At 41.3% G+C, this 18,898-nt stretch overlaps 1 protein-coding gene across 6 annotated transcripts in view; it reads right to left on the minus strand.

Annotated features, from left to right (window-relative positions):
- RUFY3 (RUN and FYVE domain containing 3) overlaps positions 1–17,778 on the minus strand; it is an 83,323-nt gene extending 65,545 nt beyond the window's left edge. For 4 of the 6 annotated variants that reach the window (XR_003795539.1, XM_029234874.1, XM_029234876.1 and 1 more), the window contains exon 1: positions 17,223–17,778. Coding sequence is in view for 5 of the 6 variants with exons in the window: in XM_029234874.1 (XP_029090707.1) it covers positions 17,223–17,574 (352 nt within the window). In the remaining variant the exon portion in view is untranslated. Of the gene's footprint in view, positions 1–1,413; positions 2,416–17,222 lie in introns of those variants that run through there. The other 2 variants (XM_029234875.1, XM_029234879.1) reach the window with 2 other exon arrangements.
- Between the last annotated feature and the right edge of the window lie 1,120 nt (positions 17,779–18,898).

Here is an 18,898-nt window from a genome sequence, read left to right on the forward strand (position 1 = left end):
AAATATGCAAATTGAGGCATTTGCTAAAAGACTTCTTGGTAGCCTTCTAAAAATGTATTTTTCTTCCCTAAAGATTTTTAAAGCTTTGGAGGCTGTTCTAAACAGTACTGGCATTGTATGCAGTTCTAGCTGATGTCCTCTAACCCCTGTGCACATTCTGAAACTTAGAGCCAAAGGAAGCTGTCCAGCTGACAAATCAATTGTTAAGAGATGCAAAGGGCCTTAAAAACTACTTAAACATTACCCTAAAGACACACCCAAATGAATGCTTTGTGTTATGATGTTAACCCTCTCTAAAAGTGTCTAACTGGAAAAATAAAATCCTTTTCAGACACAAAGAGTGAAATCTGAGTCATGATAAGATTGCAATGACACTAGGTCAAGGGAAAGGAATCACTTTTCCTAACCCAATTGCTAAGTGCAATTCACCTTGTGCCCTCTATCCTGCAGTATGTCTAAATATTAGGCAGATTTTATGAAGAATTTATTCTCATACATGAGCATTTCTGTCTTCATTATTTTAAGGATAGAGAATAAACACTAGCTAAGAGGTCACTACCTAAAAATACAAAACAATTTGACTCAAATTATGACTCATGTTAATTCTCTTCCTTACTGTACTAAGAGAATTTAGGGGTAGAAGATGAAACACTCTCACAATTTAGAAAAGGTTCTGGGAGAAAGTCACAAGTCAAGAACCACAAAGGTCTCAAAGGTACTGACAGTAGAAATTTCAAATGGGTCATCATAGATACCACAAATAACTTATAAAAAGCAATGGCCAATACGTTCCATGGGAAGGAATAACCTTATCAATCATGCCTTTTTAAGGCATTGTGCTTTTTTAAGACACCATATTCATTAAATAAGCACTGAATGTAAAACTGCTTCCTCATCGAACCTTATAATCTATATTATTAAAGAAAAAAATGTTTGACCAAATACTTTCTAGATATCATAGCCTGTTTAACATTATATCCTGATGATAGGATACCCTTCATGAGCGTTTCAACTATATCATGTACAACCCTATAATTATGGTCATGCTTTTTTATCTTTATTAAGAATCACTACAATTTCTATAATATTTTAGCATCTAATCAGAATTAATAGCTTTTTCATTGTTGATTAGGGTCAGATGTGATAAGTGACCTCAAATGTTCTTTTTAGAGGCTTCAAGACAAAGAACTCTAAACAAGCACCAGCATCTTTTGAAAGGATACCTCAGGGGGCAGGGAAAAATTATTTTTCCCAGTAAAGTAGAGAAGGGGAGCTGGTGGTAGGTAAGGATGAAAGGTTTTCAGGCTTGTTAATAGTTTACAGCATGGGTTCTTCCTGCCTTTCCCTGACCCTCCCAGCCCGAGTAACAATGGGGATGCTGCTGAGATACTAGTGGATGGGATCTAACCATACCTTCCTGGGTAGGCTCTGGGTCAGGTGTAAGTGAGATGTCATCCAGCTCTCGCAGGCAGAGCCATTCTCCATCCATAGACACTCGGAATTTGCAAAGGTAGATGGTCTCCATAGCAGCCTGTGTGATCTTGTCAGTGGTGGGGGTCGGCATATCGGTGGGAGGCGTCAGAGCCGACATGATGACTCAGCTGGGACCACAACACACACACACACACACACACACACACACCCCACAAAAATAAATCCTCCTCAACAAAAACCCCCAATCCAAAGCTCTGCAACAAAGCTCTCAAGAAATGGGGTGGGGGAGGTTAAAAAAACACACCTTATGGTTTAAGAACCAACTGTTCAAGATAAACAATTCTACACTATCTCTTCTCATAGACAGCTCCTACCACCTAGCAAAATAAGATGATGCTTGTCTTCTTCCAGCTTCTCTTTTGTTATCTTCCCTTCCCTACCTCCTTCTTTTTCAGCTGAGCCAGAGGCTTGAAATCCTGCACAGCCGATGCTACCTTAGCTGGCTTTGAAAAACTGGCCTCTGTATGAGTAAGTGAAAAATCCTCCTTCTCTGTGCAGGAAAAAAAAAAAAGTACAAAAGAAAAAAAAAAACAAACAAAAAATAAACCAATATTTTCGATTTAGCTTAAAAAAAAAATCCTGAACTGCAGAAATCACTTCCAGGATCTGCTCAGAGGAGCTGGGATGCTGAGTTCTAATAGGATTGGTCGTGCGCAGTAAGCAGGGTGTTGACCAAAATGGCTGACTAATGAACTGAACTGAAAATTCAGGCTCATGTGACCAGCTGCTCTGAACGTAGGGTGAGCAATTCCCAGGATGCTTTATAGATGCTGCTGATGCAGGGAGAGCAATTAGGCTGCTAGCTCTCATCCTGCACAACCCACTTCCAGACTATGCTAGTCAAACTGTGATCAGACATAACACAATGCACATATCCTCATCAATTCCCCTCTCTGTGGGATAAAAGGGCTGGATAACAGGAAGACAGTTAATACTGGGTAATACTGGACAGCAAAGATGGTAAAAGAGGTAGTTAGATTACTTTAACAAGCACATAATTCACCTCTTTTTTCCTTATATACTTAGCTATCAAAATTCTTTGCTCTGCTAAAGGTAGTGTTTTAAGAAAAACTAAAGCAGATTTTCCATTTAAATGCCATACTCTCAGGCATTCATAATTTCCTTCTCCAAAGTACAAAGACCTAACTTTGTAGACAGGACAGAAGTGCAAGAAAAAAAAACATGAAGTGAAAAAAGTAAAATCCTTCCTGATTAATGGCAATTTTCCCCTCCCCTTCTGATATTGCTGTATTTACCAAGTTTCTGCATTAGATTATTTTCTAGTACCTTAAAAATTCTCCCATCTTGGAACATGCTAAGGGCACATTATCCAGTTCTCTTAAACCAATCTACCAGTTTACCCACCCACCCACATATCTATACTATCCAAGGAGACCATTATGCCTTGGTAGCAAGAAGTTAGGTACTTGCTTTCTGAGCTACATAAATAACAAGGAGATAAGGGATGACAAAGATTTTCTGTGACAATGTTTTGGACGATTGAAAACAAGTTTTTGTTTGTTTTTACTTAAGGGTCTGGTTTTTAGGAGGAGCACAAAACTTCAAGAAATACGTCCCAAGATGATTTATTGTGTTCTAGGATTTCTTATCAGAGGGTTATCTAAAAACTGAAAGAAAAATTTCTCCTTGAGTATTATTAAAATTTTAAAAAATATTTATTTATTTTTGTATGCATTAGGTCTTCGTTGCTGTGCACGGGCTTTCTCTAGTTGCGGCGAGCAGGGGCTACTCTTCGTTGCAGTGCGCGGGCTCCTATTTGTGGTAGCTTCTCTTGTTGCAGAGCACAGGCACTAGGTGTGCGGGCTTCAGTAGTTGTGGTGTGTGGGCTCAGTAGTTGTGGTGCACGTGCTTAGTTGCTCTGTGGCATGTGGGATCTTCCCAGACCAGGGCTCGAACCTGTGTCCCCTGCACTGGCAGGTGGATTCTTCACCACTGCGCCACCAGGGAAGCCCAAGTATTTTATATATATATATATATACATATATATATATATATACATATAAATAACTGAATCACTTTGCTGTACACCTGAAACTAATACAACATTGTAAACAACTATAATTCAATAAAACAATTTTTTTAAGTAAATGAAAAGGAAAGCCATACTGGAATAAAGTGTTTACAGCAAATACAAAAAAATTCATAAATGCTTCCATCCTAATTTGAGATTCAACTCAAAGAAAAAATGCTGAGAACCAGATTCTGTAGGTAAACAGGTATTTTCATATTGTTAGAGGGAAGGCAATCTGGTACAATGTAAGAATATATATACATATATGCTTATTTATAATTAGGAAGAACATCAGCAAGTTACTAAGGAAAATAAAATTTTCCAACTAGGTTTATTCATTTCTATTTAAATCTCTTCCAACATTATTCTACATCTGGACCAGAGCTATTCATTCATTCATTCATTCATTCAGTAAATATTCACTGAGAGTACCCCATGTGCCAGGCACTGGGCATGCAGCTTAAGACAAGATCACTTCTTCAAGGAAGCACAGTTTACATATCCAAATACTGAATATAAGTCTTTATTTAACACATTCACATTTAATTACAGTGCAATTCCTTTCTAGCCAGACATCTTTATAGATTAAAACTTAAAGGGAGATAGTTTATAGTTTCACTTTAAGCCATGTAATACTTCAAAACACCATTAAGCAGTCATTAAAATCTTTAAAATTACACTGAATAGTTCCTGGAACCACAATACCAAAGAGCCCTGGCTATCTGTACATATGACATCAAGACTCTAGGTCACTGATACATTCTTAAAATATAGAACTGTGAATATGTGAATTAATCTGAATGCTCTGGGATTGCCTGTGTCCACCAAAATCTGAATTCAGCCTGTCACAAACCATGATGGACAATCTTCCCACCAACCAAACAATAAGCATTTATTTAACCCTGAACAGGAGATCTGGATTGATTACAACGTACCAGCAAAACAAAAACATCTAGGTCAATAAGCACAGAAACTTGATTAACATTCCTTCCAAAGGTCCTCTCCAGGTAGACACAAGGAAGGAAGCCCAAAGCAACTAAAACTTCTGCCAAGGAGAGAAAAACCTGTCTGCACTGGTTACCCTTGAGTTTCCCATACCTATCAGTTTGAGGAGGTATTAGCAGTTATTTCAGAAATAAGAACTGTGGGTGGGCAGGAAAACCTGTACTTTTACACAGTTATACCTGTTTGCAGGTAACCACTCTTGAGTCTTCAACATGACAGTTACTCATTGTTCTGTTCATAAGCAATGAATTTACTATAAAAACAGGCACTAAATAGAGGACTAATAAAAATAATTTAAAATATTGCTTGGTAATGTTTTTACTATGTAAACATATTAGCTTAGAATATAAAGGCAATATTAAGTCATCAGTAAGACATACAAACCTTGAACTTTTTTTTCATAATCTTTTCTCATAAACACACTAATTATAAGCTGTATTGAACTATTTTCTCATTTGATTCCACTTGAGAATAACAGCATATATTTGTAAAAGAGTTGTGAGGAGGTCTGGGATACAGTTTGTGGCCCTAAAACAGAATTAACAAGGCTATGTGAAGTTCAAATCCAAGATAATGATCTGAACAATACTATGTTCTAACTGCTCACCCAGCATGAATTTTCCACATTATGGTTGATTCAAAGCAAATGAGATTCACTTTTCAAAGTTAGTAGTTACATTCCTTTAAAGTATATTTACTCAGCTACTATTATAAGACAAAGGCTGATTTGTCACACCCAATGTCCCTGTTTTACGATGTGGAAAAATTATTACTACTTAAGGTAGCTACCATTTATTGAATTTTTATTTTCTGTTAGGTGCTTTGTAAATATCATATCAAATCCTCACAAGAATCCTGCAAAGTTGGGACTTTCCTGGTGGCGCAGTGGTTAAGAATCCGTCTGCCAATGCAGGGGACACGGGTTCAAGCCCCAGTCCGGGAAGATCCCATATGCCGAGGAGCAACTAAGCCCGTGCACCACAACTACTGAGCCTGCGGTCTAGATCCCGCAAGCCACAACCACTGAAGCCCGCGCGCCTAGAGCCGGTGCTCCGCAACGAGAAGCCACCGCAATGAGAAACCCGTGCACTGCAACAAAGAGTAGCCCCTGCTCGCCGCAACTAGAGAAAGCCTGTGCACAGCAACGAAGACCCAATGCAGCCAAAAAAAAAAGAATCCTGCAAAGTAGGTATTGATATTCCCTCTTTACATTGAAGGAAACCAAAGTTGAGCCACATAACTGGCCCAAGATCACACAATTAGCAAGTGGTAGAACCGGGATCCCCAGCTGCTTCTAGAATGCCCATTAAGTCCATTTTTTCTTCTATACTTTGCAGCTTCAGCACTCCACCCCAAGGATTAAACTTTACTCAGGGAAAATAAAGGAAACCAAAACAAAGTAACACAGGCAAGGTCCTTTTGAAATTTCCTAAACGGTTATTTCAACAAAGTTAAGATTTGAAGCAGAGAAAAAATTTAACCGCTTTCATACTTTACACCTTAATGTTTCACAAACCATATATTCCACTTAGTCACTGTTATACATCTAGTTTACGTTTTTAATAAGTGGGCATTTTCTTTTCTTTCTTTCTTTCTTTCTTTTTTTTTTTGGCCAAGCAGCAAGGCTTGCAGGATCTTAGCTCGCTGACCAGGGATCAAACCCAGGTCCCAGCAGTGAAAGTGCTGCATCCTAACCATTGAGCACAGGGAATTCCCAAGTGGGCATTTTCTGAGAAGCTGAGAATCCAGCATGTATCTTTCTGCTTGTGCTGGCGAAGGGTAAACCAGATTCTTCCTGACTATTGTGAAGGATGTCACTTGCTTAACTGTACCACTGAAAAAACCATCTTACCGAGTTCCCACCACATTTACTTATCCGGGTGGACATATTAAGAACACCTGATACATCCAGAAGTGTTAAAAGATAAATGAAGTGGGGGGGAACTATTTTCTAAAATGACTCATTTCAGAACTTCTTTAAATAACAAACTTCGATGCCTAATTTTAATTCTTAAAAAAAAATCACCAATACCCATGAAACCATTGCCCAACTGGAGAAACAGATCAGTGTCTTTCATTTACATGCTCCTTCTCTGTTCTGAATTCCTGCCTCCCCTTTTGAGGCAGCTATTTCTGAATTTTGTGTAAATCACTGTCTTATTTTAGAAATATTACAAATACACGGATGCCTAAATAATATTTTAGCTTGTTTTTTTTTTTAACTGTAGCGAAAAGGGTTTGATACTGTATATAACCTAAGCCTTTCACTCAAAACTGCATTTTCTAAGATTTATCCATATTGTAGTGTGTAGCTTGTACTTTACCCTTTGGGCTGCTGTGTTACAAGGTAATGGTCCATTGTATGTATAAACAATTTTTGATCTATTTTCATGCTGGTGAGCATTTGGGTTATTTCTAATTTTTTCATTTTAAATGATATTATTTAGATACTTCTCAGAAATAGATTTCTGGTAGGTATGCCAATTCTTCTTCAACAGGTTTGAGGGTAAGAGACCACTTCACTTACTTCTTTTACAGTTAGCTGACTCCTCCTATTACTTAGTTCCTATTCTGCACACAACAGTGCTTCTTAAAATTTGTCAACTTGTGCAACTACATCAGTTTGTAAAGCTCACAAGTTCTGTTCCCCAAGGCTTCCTGGGTCACGGTTTTACAATTTAAGAAGAAAAGTCTCATCCCCTCCCCCCAAGTTCACTAGTTGCTGTTAGCACAAAAGGGTTCCCTTGATGAATTACCATCATGATGCCATCTGGGAAAGCCCAGATGTTTCTGCTAAATTATAAGATTATTCAACTGAAAGATCATGACTTTGTCACATGCTCCAGTCCTCCCTTTCACTTCCTTCCCTCCCCCACACAAAGATCTATTATATCCTCCTCTAATGTTGAGATTGCTACAAGTTTAGGTTTATATACTTGGCAGGCTCAGTATTACTTTGTAGATATTCCAAGGAAGATAATATATACTATGAGTATACCTGAGAAGCTGAGTTATGGTTGCTAAAAACACCACCAGGACTATTACATTGCATAATATTTTTCTTGTAAAATTAACCAGCATAAGACTGAAAATAACTCCTACCTTAATAACTAAAATGGATCTCATGGCTACGTGGCAGTAGGTAATAATTTACAGATGTAAAGCTACCAACTACTTAGTAGACAATCTTGGGAAACTTATCCTCCTCTTGTCTCAATTTATTCAGCTATAAACATGGAACTAAATAACTAGCTTCACAAAGATCACAGGCTCCATGAGAAGAACTCTGCCTGTTTTACACACCATTACACACTTGCTTAAAATAATACCTACCAAATACCAGATACTCCATAGATGCTTGTTGGTATAGATATGTAACTCTAAAGCACTCTATATTCTTGCAATGATATATTTCCACCCTCCTGTTTCACTTCAACCATGAAAACCCCCAAGTTCTAGAAAATCAAGCTATATTTATGCCCCAACAAACATGTCATTCTAACACAGGCTTTATTCATTTATACACAACAGATTCAATGATTTAATATGTATAAAGCACCTATTATGTCTAGCCACTATGGATATGAAGAAAGAACAAGGCAATAGACAAGAAACAGAAAATTATAGGTGTTTAAGAAATTTCTAAATCCCTGTCACACACATGGCTATTCAGTGTTGCTTACATACCTATTTTCTCTGTCACACTGGTGGCTTGTGAATTTCACATTCATTCATTTTTAGCAAATAGGGCTTTATCAGGTAGAACAAGGAACTAGAGGGCTACTGCTGCCTAAAGAGGAGCCTCCAGTTTAGGATGTGATTCCAGTTATGGGAGGTGGTGAAGGAGGCTGAGAGCATGTGGACTCAAGCCAGAATGCCCAAAGTCAATCCTAGGTCCATCACTTAGAAGCTGAGTGCTTGTTTCTGTGCCTGTTTCTTCACTGACAAAATGGCGATACTCATATTAACTACTTCAGAGTTAGATGAAGTAATGAAAGTAAAATGCTCAACATGGCACTTTACACAAAGTAAGCAGTCAGTAAATGGCAGCCATTATCATCATTTTAATATGTGATTCTGCTTTCGAGAGTACTGGGAAACAACCCAAAAACCCAAAAAACCCAAAAACCCTATCAATCACATGAAATGAAAGTCAGTAAGGATGAATGTTCAAGGGACTAAGGTAGAGGAAAGTAAGAAAGGCGATCTGAGTAAAGGGTATGCTGGGGCATCACTTGGGACTTGAGAAAGGAAGAGGAGAGAGGGGTCAGAATTTTACCAAGCCTTTGTAACAGGTGACCAGATTTCCTAAGTTCATAAAAAAGGCAGAGGAAGCAGATAAATGTCTGTGGACAGTCCATAAACAGATTCTAAAATTAGAGAGAAAAACCATATTCTTAAAGGCAATATGTTGAAACAATTTCTCCCGCTTTCTACATGCCTTTTGCTGTCACAGTCTGCTAATCTCTCCTTTCCTTATGGATCATGAGGTTTCAGACTTTCCCGCCTCTGCCCCACCATCCATGACACTCCCTCTGACACATGCTGAGTGTCATGTCCATTCCGTATGGAGCAAGTCTAGAACCAGACACTCACTAAGATGGGTTGTGCAAAGAGGAATATCATCTTGGCCCAGCAGCCCTTGATTCCTGATCTGTTATGTTTTAGGAAGACTATGAACTTTTCACAATTACTCAAACATAGCTACAGTAGAGGGCATGACAGTATTGATAGGTACCCTCTCAAGTACCACTGCCTTTGTAACTCTAAAAGCATTTCTTTTCACGTAATTTCAAACCAATTCTTTATGCTTATGGTATACTACTAACTTCCCAAAATAAAATTTAAAGCTCATACTTGAGCCACTTCGCACAGTAGGAAGACATTATAATGTTAATAAGGTTTGTGTAGAAATGTAAGTTGTGATGTTCTGCAAAGTTCATTAAAATGGGATTCTACTTTTATTTATTATGGCTACAGGTTACTTCTTGTGTAATGATAGAGAAGCAGCATATCTTTTATGCAACTTGTTTCATTATTTAAGGAATTTTCAAAAATATTAGCCAACAAGGAATTATCATTATTTCATCCAGTTAATTTGGCTAAACTCTCATCATCAACCACCTAGACTTTCTACTACCTATAACATACACTAGAAAAATATGTTCTCAGCTTCTTGATAAAATTTTACCTGTTTAACACATAGGTTTCTGTTAAAAGTCAAACAAAAAAGGGAAAAGATGAGAGACAAAATACAGTCAGGTGAACATGTTTTGAAGCCAATACTATCCTTTCAGTCTGAAAAGTTGCTTTCTTTGCCACCTTTCCTCTGCTGTCTCTCCCACCCAGGAACTTTTTTACTGCCTTCTACCCAAACTGGGTCCTTTAAGGCCTTGGTGAGGGAGTATACAGTGATTAACAACATGAGCTTTGGATACTCAGACTATTGAGGAATATGAATTCATTCTCTGTCCTTCAGTTAAAAAAAAGCAATATATACAAATATTGAATTATTATGTTGTATACCTGAAACTAACACAATATGTCAATTATGGTTACCGGGGGGAAGGTTGAGGGGAAAGGATAGTTAGGGAGTTTGGGTTTGACATGTACACACTGCTATATTTAAAATGGATAGCCAACAGGGACCTACTGTATACCACAGGGAACTCTGCTCAATATTCTGTAATAACCTAAATAGGAAAAGAATTCGAAAAAGAATAGATACATGTATATGTATAACTGAATCATTTTGCTGTTCACCTGAAACTAATACAACATTGTTAATCAACTATACTCCAATATAAAATAATTTTAAAAATATGTCAATTATATATCAATAAAAACAAAAACCAACCAAACAAAAAACACTTCTGGGGACAGGGCCAGAAATCTGTGTTAACAAGACCTCCAGGTGACTCTGATGTGTGCTAAAGTTTGAGATAAGACTTTTCCTAAAACCAAAGAATCTACATCTCCAGAATAATCTTCTAAATCCAAGGTTACTCTATCAGAAGTTATTTCATAATAGCTTAGATATCACTAAAAGACTGAATCAAATACTCTGATGAAAAACGTATGTTGCACCTACCTATATGAATTCTATGTGAACTACTCCTCCCCATTTTTTTCTTTTCAGCTTTCATTGTTAAGGGAGTAGTTTTATGCACTAGCTCTTCCATCTAATGGAAATTCTAAGAAATACCTCTTATAAATATAACCCCCAAACTGGTAAGTACTGATACATGTGAAGTTTGTGCCTCCCTGCCTAGAACATAAAAATATTCTATAAATGTAGCCACTAAGTACCATTACTATCTTACTAGTCACATTCTTTATTCATAATTGTTTGGGTTACAGAACTACAGTAAAATTTCTGTTATCTAATGAAGAACCTTTTAGGATCCTCTAGTATCCAGAATGAAGCTAAGATGAGAACTAAGAAAAAAGAAAACTCTGAAAGAATGAACCCATGATTATCAATAGCAGAGCAGCCAAAACAAAGACTCAAAAATTACATCTAACATTCTGAAACTGTTGCTTTGTCAATAAGAAGCATAACAGGACTTTTTGATAATGCCAGGCCAGAAGAGTAGGTAAAACAAAAGAAAGCAGGCAGAAGAGAAGGGGAGCAATTGGCTGGGAAGACAAACTGTTGACAGTTTAGGCAGCAGTGGTGATAAAAGCAAAATCAGGAAGGCAAGCAGCAGACAGCAAGCTTAGTCATGAGGTGGGAAATGGGGGTATGACCCAGCTCCCAGGATGCTCAAGATCCCAGGTTATTTCAGCTGTGTGTGGAAAAGGACCCACCTGCATTTAGATACTCTTAAGGGCTAAACTACAGGTCTCTGGTAGTCACTAATCTACAATTACACACCGAAGATGCTACGTTTCTGAGGGCTTTCCCCCTTTTCTTATGGGCCTTTACTTCTGCTATTTGACAAAACAGCATTTAATGAATCAGAAAGTGGCTCTTTGCATTCTGAACACAGCTGGAAAAGAGCTGATGGCTGACAGATTTGTGAATCACAATACTGTAAATGAAGGCACTGCTCTACATTAATTATAACAAAATGCTGTCTTCTAAAAAGTCACACATCAAGCTAAAACCTACTCATGTGAGGTGAATGCTCAAAACTTTTTGGTTCTGATGGTTCAACCCTTCCCCTGCACACCTCCCAATTTTGAGCAGATGCCTCTACATTTACAAATCCAAAAAAAGTGACTTTTGTCTTTTCAAAGTTTAAAAAGCATATAGCAGATGAACTGATTAATGTGTATTCAACTCCTAATCAGGTATAATGTTTTCTAGAGTACTATTAAACAATGAAAAAAGAAGAAAGAGAGAGACATAATAATAGAAATACCCATGGAGAATAAAGTCAATGAATAAATACATACATACACATACAAATAATGTATATATGCACATATACCTATATAATACATACATATCTTTCTATTGTAGGTGTGTGTATGAAACTGTGAACCTAAAATTGATTTTCTCCTCTTAAATACACATTCCTGGGTTCATATGTAAATGAGAGCACTCATTCCCCACATCATGGACTCTTAAAGAGCATCCATGCGAAACAGTGAATGCTTCTAGAAGCCTCATTCTCTGCACTTTCCAGGGCTCAACCAAGGCATTCACTGTTAAGTATACTCAACTTTGACGTGGGTAGTCACTGTAATGCTTCCAGTCCTTCCCAAGGCCTGTTTCCCCCTTCTTTCTATTCCTTTCCTAGCTCTCCTATCTCAAGATAGCATATACAAATACAGAAAGAAAGCTGCTACTTTGTGAGTGGACTCTTTTTTGGTACACTGCTGTATTTGGGAGAGAAAAGACAAGGGCAGAGATGTGGGCTATTTGTATGGCATTGCTTTAAATATAAATGTTTGTGGTAGCTCTGAGAGTTGAAAGAGGAAAAGAACTGTCAATAGAAGCTGATAACCAGGCAAATGGCAGGGGTGCCTCTTCCCTCCAACACCAAGGAGAAGCCATCTCTTGTCCATTCTGTCCACTCACAAGACAACTTCTAAAGTTAGGATGGAAAAGGAAGGCATTAGGTGTTACTGAGCAAGGGCTGGTGTGCCCTTGGCACAGAAAGCCAAACTCTGATAGCAGGTGTTCGCGGCAAAGTAAGGGTGTATTTGCAGGGCGCCAAGCAAGTAGAATGGGCAGCTCATGCTCAAAAGACCCGAACTCCCAGATGGCTTTCAGGCAAGGGTTTTTAAAGACAGTTTTAGAGGAGAGGGTCGTAGGATGCGTGATCAGCTCGTGGACCTTTTTCTGATTGGTTGGTGGTGAGGTAACAGGCTGATGTTTCAGGAATCTCAAACTTCTGGTTCCAACCAGTCTGGGGTCTACCTTGCTTGTGGTCAGCATGTAGTGGCCATCGTCCACCTGGATGGGGGTCTTAGTCTCTACAGAGCAACTCAAAGATATGCATCAGGGGCTTCCCTGGTGGCGCAGTGGTTGAGAATCTGCCTTCTAATGCAGGGGACACGGGTTCGACCCCTGGTCTGGGAGGATCCCACATGCTGCAGAGCAACTGGGCCCGTGGGCCACAACTACTGAGCCTGCGCGTCTGGAGCCTGTGCTCCACAACAGGAGAGGCCGCGATAGTGAGAGGCCCACACACCGCAATGAAAAGTGGCCCCCACTTGCCACAACTAGAGAAAGCCCTCGCACAGAAACGAAGACCCAACACAGCAAAAATAAAAAAATAAAATTAAAAAATCACAAAGAACTGAAGTAATCTGCTGATTCATAAATCTAAATATTCATTAAAAAAAGATATGCATCAGATTGTTATCTATATCCCCTCAGGAGAAACCAGGAGTCCTGTGACACTACTGTCCTCTTCACTGACTGCTTGCATCTGCTCTTTGGAAGGCAGGGAAGGCCTAGGAGTCTAAAGCCTTTTTTTCTACAAACAAGAAATGGGACTTTTGTACTTGGGAAAGTTCCACAGGGTCCTGCTTGGTTTCAATGCCCCCTTTACTTTGATACTCCTCAGTGCTGAGGGGAACAGGTATGGGACAAGAAAGGAAATAGAGTTGTTGGGTTTTTTTAATATAAATTTATTTATTTTGGCTACGTTGGGTCTTTGTTGCTGTGCGCGGGCTTTCTCTAGTTGCGGTGAGTGGGTGCTGCTCTTTGTTGTGGTGTGCGGGGCTTCTCATTGTCGTGGCTTCTCTTGTTGTGGAGCACGGGCTCTAGGTAGGCAGGCTTCAGTAGTTGTGGCACATGGGCTCAGCAGTTGTGGCTTGCAGGCTCTAGAGTTCAGTCTCAGTAGCTGTGGTGCACGGGCTCAGTTGCTCCACAGCATGTGGGACCTTCCTGGGCCAGGGCTTGAACCCGTGTCCCTTGCATTGGCAGGCAAATTCTTAACCACTGCGCCACCAGGGAAGCCCGGAAATAGAGTTTTGAATAGAGAGGTTAATCATAAACTTGGCAGAAGAACTCAGTTTTAGGGGGACTTGGTTTCAAAAGTATTGGACCATGGCATGCAAGTAGCTCCTTCTTATAGAGTTGATGAGAAATTGGAATGGACGGTCATACACCAAGGGGGAAATGGCCCCACGAAATATGAACACATACATCTCTGTGAATGCATGCAAAAGTTCTGGAAGAAAACTCACCAAACTCAAAAGTGGTAGTCTCTGATAATAAATTGTGGTGGTGATGGGGGGTGGGGGAGAGGAGGGTTTGGGGGCCCACAAAGAGGAAAGTCACTTTGTGCTCAATGTACTTTTGCATTATGAAACATTTAAATAGTGAGAACAGATCCATGTGCTACTTGTAACTTTTACTTAAAAAAAAAAAAAAGGCATGGTAGAAATTTGAGATTTAAAAGCTAGGAGCATAAAAATTTAGCAGATTACCAGCACTCAGAGTCAGAGAGTGACATAATCCAACAAGGCACATCAGAAACCTTCCATATTGCATTTAAGCTCGCTGCATGTTTCACGGACATTATATCCTGCAAGATTTTACACTGAAACCTTACATGTCATGAACCCTGAAAGGTTTAGGCTACCTCCTCTGCACACATTTTTGCTGTTCTTCATCGGTGTCATTTATAACAAATCTTCTAAACTCAAATGTAAAGGTTAATTTTAAAATCTCTGAGTACAGTCAAGACTTCTAAAATGAAGAGATAATAATGCCTTAATAAACAGTCTATCAAAATGATTATATATTATACACTTTTGGCAAGTACATCAGCGAGAGTTAAAAATTCAGTGTTGAGGAGGCAAATGTTCATTAGCTGTTGAGGCTGAGTCTAAGTACTGCCCTGCTAACTGAAATGAGAAGTCTTTGAAAAACTGTTGGTCTCAGGTTGCTCAAATGAGTCATCAGGACAACCCGAGTTCTGATATCCAGGTACATCATATAAAGCAATATTGCACTGACTCTACAGAGCAGCAACAAGGAAGTATTTTTATTAATATCCAGAGAATTTCTTTTTTGCAAGTATGTGTGTTCTAAAGTACATATAAAAATAACAGGTAAAAATAAAAACAGTACAAAACAAAAACTACTTTAAGTCAATTTTATAGTTGAATAAAATAAGTATCAGTGATCTTTGACAATATGAACTGTCCTCAGTGACTGGTCTTTAAAAACAGTGTAAGTGGGACACGTGTATTTTCCCAGTAAATTTTCTGAGTACTTACACACCAATAAACTATTTCAGAAATTAAAGACCAGGACGAACTATTAGAACTTTATATGCTAACAAATCATGCCATACATCTGCTACTGTTGTAAGGTAAGGACCAAGGGATCACAGTTACGAAACTTTAGCTTTAAGTTCTCCATTGCTGATCTTGATCATGCTAAGGCCCCAATTTTCAGACAATACTTAAAAATAAATAAAGTCAACCCTTAATATGAAGAAGGAATCAAATAAATCACCTGAAATTCAGATAATTCCCATAACTGATACTGGCCAACAGTTGAAAAAATTTTCTATATCACAACTTCTACCAGAACTGTTACACAGAGTTATGAAGAAGTGAGAGGAGGGTCTTCTTCATCCTATAATGACTGGTTAATAAGCAGATTACACAAAAATAGAAATTCTTAGGAAGAAAAAGAGAGGCTGTGCTTAAAGAACAAAGTAGAAAGCAGATGCCTTAGAAAATGAAAAGCAGTGTTGCGAATATTCTTATCTTTACCTCCTCTGCTTATCAAAAGACTCATTTCTGACATTATTAGACACTCTCTTTTGGAAATTAGCGGATTACCGCAACAAACTATGACTTTACTAAGACTCTAGGTCTATGGTCAGTGTTGGCCCCCATTCTAGGTAAGTAATAAAGAGAAGCTAACAAAGGACTACCTCCAGCTGAATCCAATGGACCCTAATCTAGGGAGGAACCATCCAATCACAGTTTTGGACGTCTGCTATTCACTTAAAGAACATGGGCTCGGTAGGCAAAGAATCTGGGTCAACTTCATTCTTTCTCTCACACTGTTACTTAGGACAAATCACTTAATCACATTGATCCTCAGCTTCCTCACCTGAAAAAGTGGCATATCTGGCTTACAGAGATGTGACGATTAACTATGATAATCACAGCACATGCACATAGAAAGTATTCAACTAATGTTAACCTTTTTCTAGGGGACGGATCAGGGGCAGAAAAGGCAAAGTCAGGGTTTCTTGGCAGTGCAGAACAGTTAAAAGGTTTGCTTTCGTGCTAAACAAGAAAACTCTAGCTGTGTCTCAGAGAGAGACAGAAAGAGACAGATTGATCGATTGATTCCCTCTTCACCTTGGGCAAATTTCCCTTTTCAGAACTCATACAGCAAAGTATTAGGCATTTATATCATGCCTTGTATCTTCAGTCACATTTTCATACTCTAAGATCTTGTCTTTTTAAACCAGACTTAATATTCTTCAAGACTTTTATACACATTGCCTACTCTAGGGCCCCGCTCACAGCAGGTTGCAATAGACATTTGTTGACTGATACAGCACAAAGTGCGGTGCGCTGCATTTAGAGGACTCCGGTGATAGTGCTTTTAAAAGGTGGAGGCCTCTTCCTGTCAAACGATATTATCCTGGGAAGTGCCCTCCTAAAGCCACACTTTCCCTTCTCGTCATCTCGCGCACAGTTCCTGATTTCTCTTCCCATTGTGGGGGACGGATATGTGATATTTACGGGTGTGGAGTGAACGCTAGTAAAAAATTTAGTGGTCCAACCGAGGCCACGCGGGCGGCGGCGGCGCAGCAGCCACACCTATCGGCCGAAGCGGTGCTGGGAGCCCGCAGAAGGCGGGACAGCTGGGCTGCCGGGTCTCCGGACGCCGCCCCCTCCTCCACTCCTTCAGGGAGGGCTCCCACCGGAGACCCGGGGCTGGGACCCGGCGAGCACGTGGGAGGCTGGCGAGGACGAGCGCCCGGCCCGGGAGGGGAGAGGAGGCCGGGCGGGAGCCTGCGGCCTTGGGAGACTAGGAGGTAAACAGTCCGGCGCCCGGACCGCGTCCGCCCCCCTGCGCCCCCGGATGGGAGCTTCCCGAGAGCCGCCCCCAGCGCCCAGTCTCCCCGTTGGCTCGGGGCCCTGCTCAGCTTCGGGGAGCCAGCAGGAGGCGGAGCTCTGCGGAGCCGGACTGGCCCTTCCCGGCCGAGGCCCCCCTTCCCCACCGGCATCCCCCTTCCCGGCCGCTACTCACGGTGTTTGCCGCCGCCGCCGCCGCCGCCGCTCGGGTAGTTCAGCAGCAGGAAGGGCAGCGGGGAGCCCGGCGACGGCGGGGTCCTCCAGGCGCGCTGTTGCTGCGGCGGCGGGCGCGCTACGAAGCCGGCGCCTCCATCGCCCGGGTAGAGCAGGAAGAAGGGGGCAGCCACCGGCGAGCCGGGCTCCGATTGCCCCGCGGGGGAGGCCAGCGGCGGCCCCGCCTCGTCCTCTCGGTCCGCGCCCCCGGCTGGAGCGCGGCGCGGCTCCTCCAGCCGCTGCTTCCCGCCCCTCGCCGGCTCCTCGCTGCAACTTTCCGCGCCGGCAGTGGGCGACGGCGAGGTCTCAGCCATGCTCGTTACTTCCTTCGCCGCCGCCTCCGACTCGCACCCGGGCCTGGGCAGGGGAGCAGAGGGTCACGGCGGGGAGCCGCCGCCCCGTCCCGTCCGCGCCACCGCCACCTTTCTCCTTGGCTACGGGCCGGCGTCTGGGCTCTGCCGTTCCGTCTACTGCCCGCCCCGCCGGGGTCCGAGCCAGCTGAAGGGACGGCCCCGCCCGACGGCGCGGTCTCCCTACCGGCCGCCTCCTCCCGTCTGCCCCTCCCGCCCCGGCCCCCAGCCTGCGGCGCGGCTCCCCTAGGGGGCGGCCTCCTCCTCTTCCCACTTCCCACCTTCCGCTCGGCTCCGGCGGCGCTGAGCTCCCTCCCGACCCTGGGGGAGGGTACGGTGCCCAGTAACTGGTCCTTACCGGACCCCGGCACGGCCCTCCTAAGCGGTCAGGTGTGTTTACCCCCCGGTGCTTGAACGGTGCGAGACGTGGCCAAATATCTAGCGGCGCTTTTCTGTGCAACCGCCCAGCTTCATCGGTAGCACGGAGGCACAAAGATCTGGGTTGAAGAGGCGAAAGCTAATTTTAAAAAGAAACCTGCTCCCCCCACCCCTCCCGTATTAAACTGTACCCTATGCCTTGCATACACTAGAACCGTTCATTCACGGTTTTGATTTATGAGCTTTTTATGTGAGACACCAGAGGTAGGTGTCTTCCTTCCCCCACCTCTTTTGTTCTCTGTCATGTGCCCTGTATAGAAATCTTGTATTTGCTCTGACTTTAACTCCCTGGTTTTCCGGGGTTCCGCGTGCGCATGAATACGTTTTAAACCAAACAGCTTAGAATTTATATGACAGGCGTCTGTTACAGGGCGACAGTTTTCACTTTCATAGTGCCTGTGTCTCACTAGTAATTGGCCACTGTTGCTTTATTTTGAATATTTGAATCGACGATTACTGATCCAGTAATTCCCATAAGTAAACATTTCCTTCTATAATAGAGACAATTTCCAGTTACTATCGTTATTCCTTAACTCTAGATTCTATGAACGTGCCCTCGTATTTCCTAGGTGATTAGCTTTGTGTTCGGGTTGCAAAATGCTGGCTTGGAATCCATGTTGACTCATAATTAAAAATCACTGTTGTGTAACATTTTGAACACCTGCTTTTCCTTCTTTCTCTGGTCTGTCTTTCCCTCTGTAGAGGAAGTTATGCTTCTCTGAATGGAAAAGTAAACCTTTTTATTGTTGTTATTCTCTGGAAATAACTCTTGAAATTATAAGAAATTACCGTGACACATCTAATACTATCTTTCACCAAGTCTTTTAAACAAAACATATTTTAAAAGGAG

Source organism: Monodon monoceros, unplaced genomic scaffold (genome assembly GCF_005190385.1).
Source record: "Monodon monoceros isolate NGI ecotype Baffin Bay Population unplaced genomic scaffold, NGI_Narwhal_1 Super_Scaffold_20, whole genome shotgun sequence".
Lineage (NCBI taxonomy): Eukaryota > Metazoa > Chordata > Mammalia > Artiodactyla > Monodontidae > Monodon > Monodon monoceros.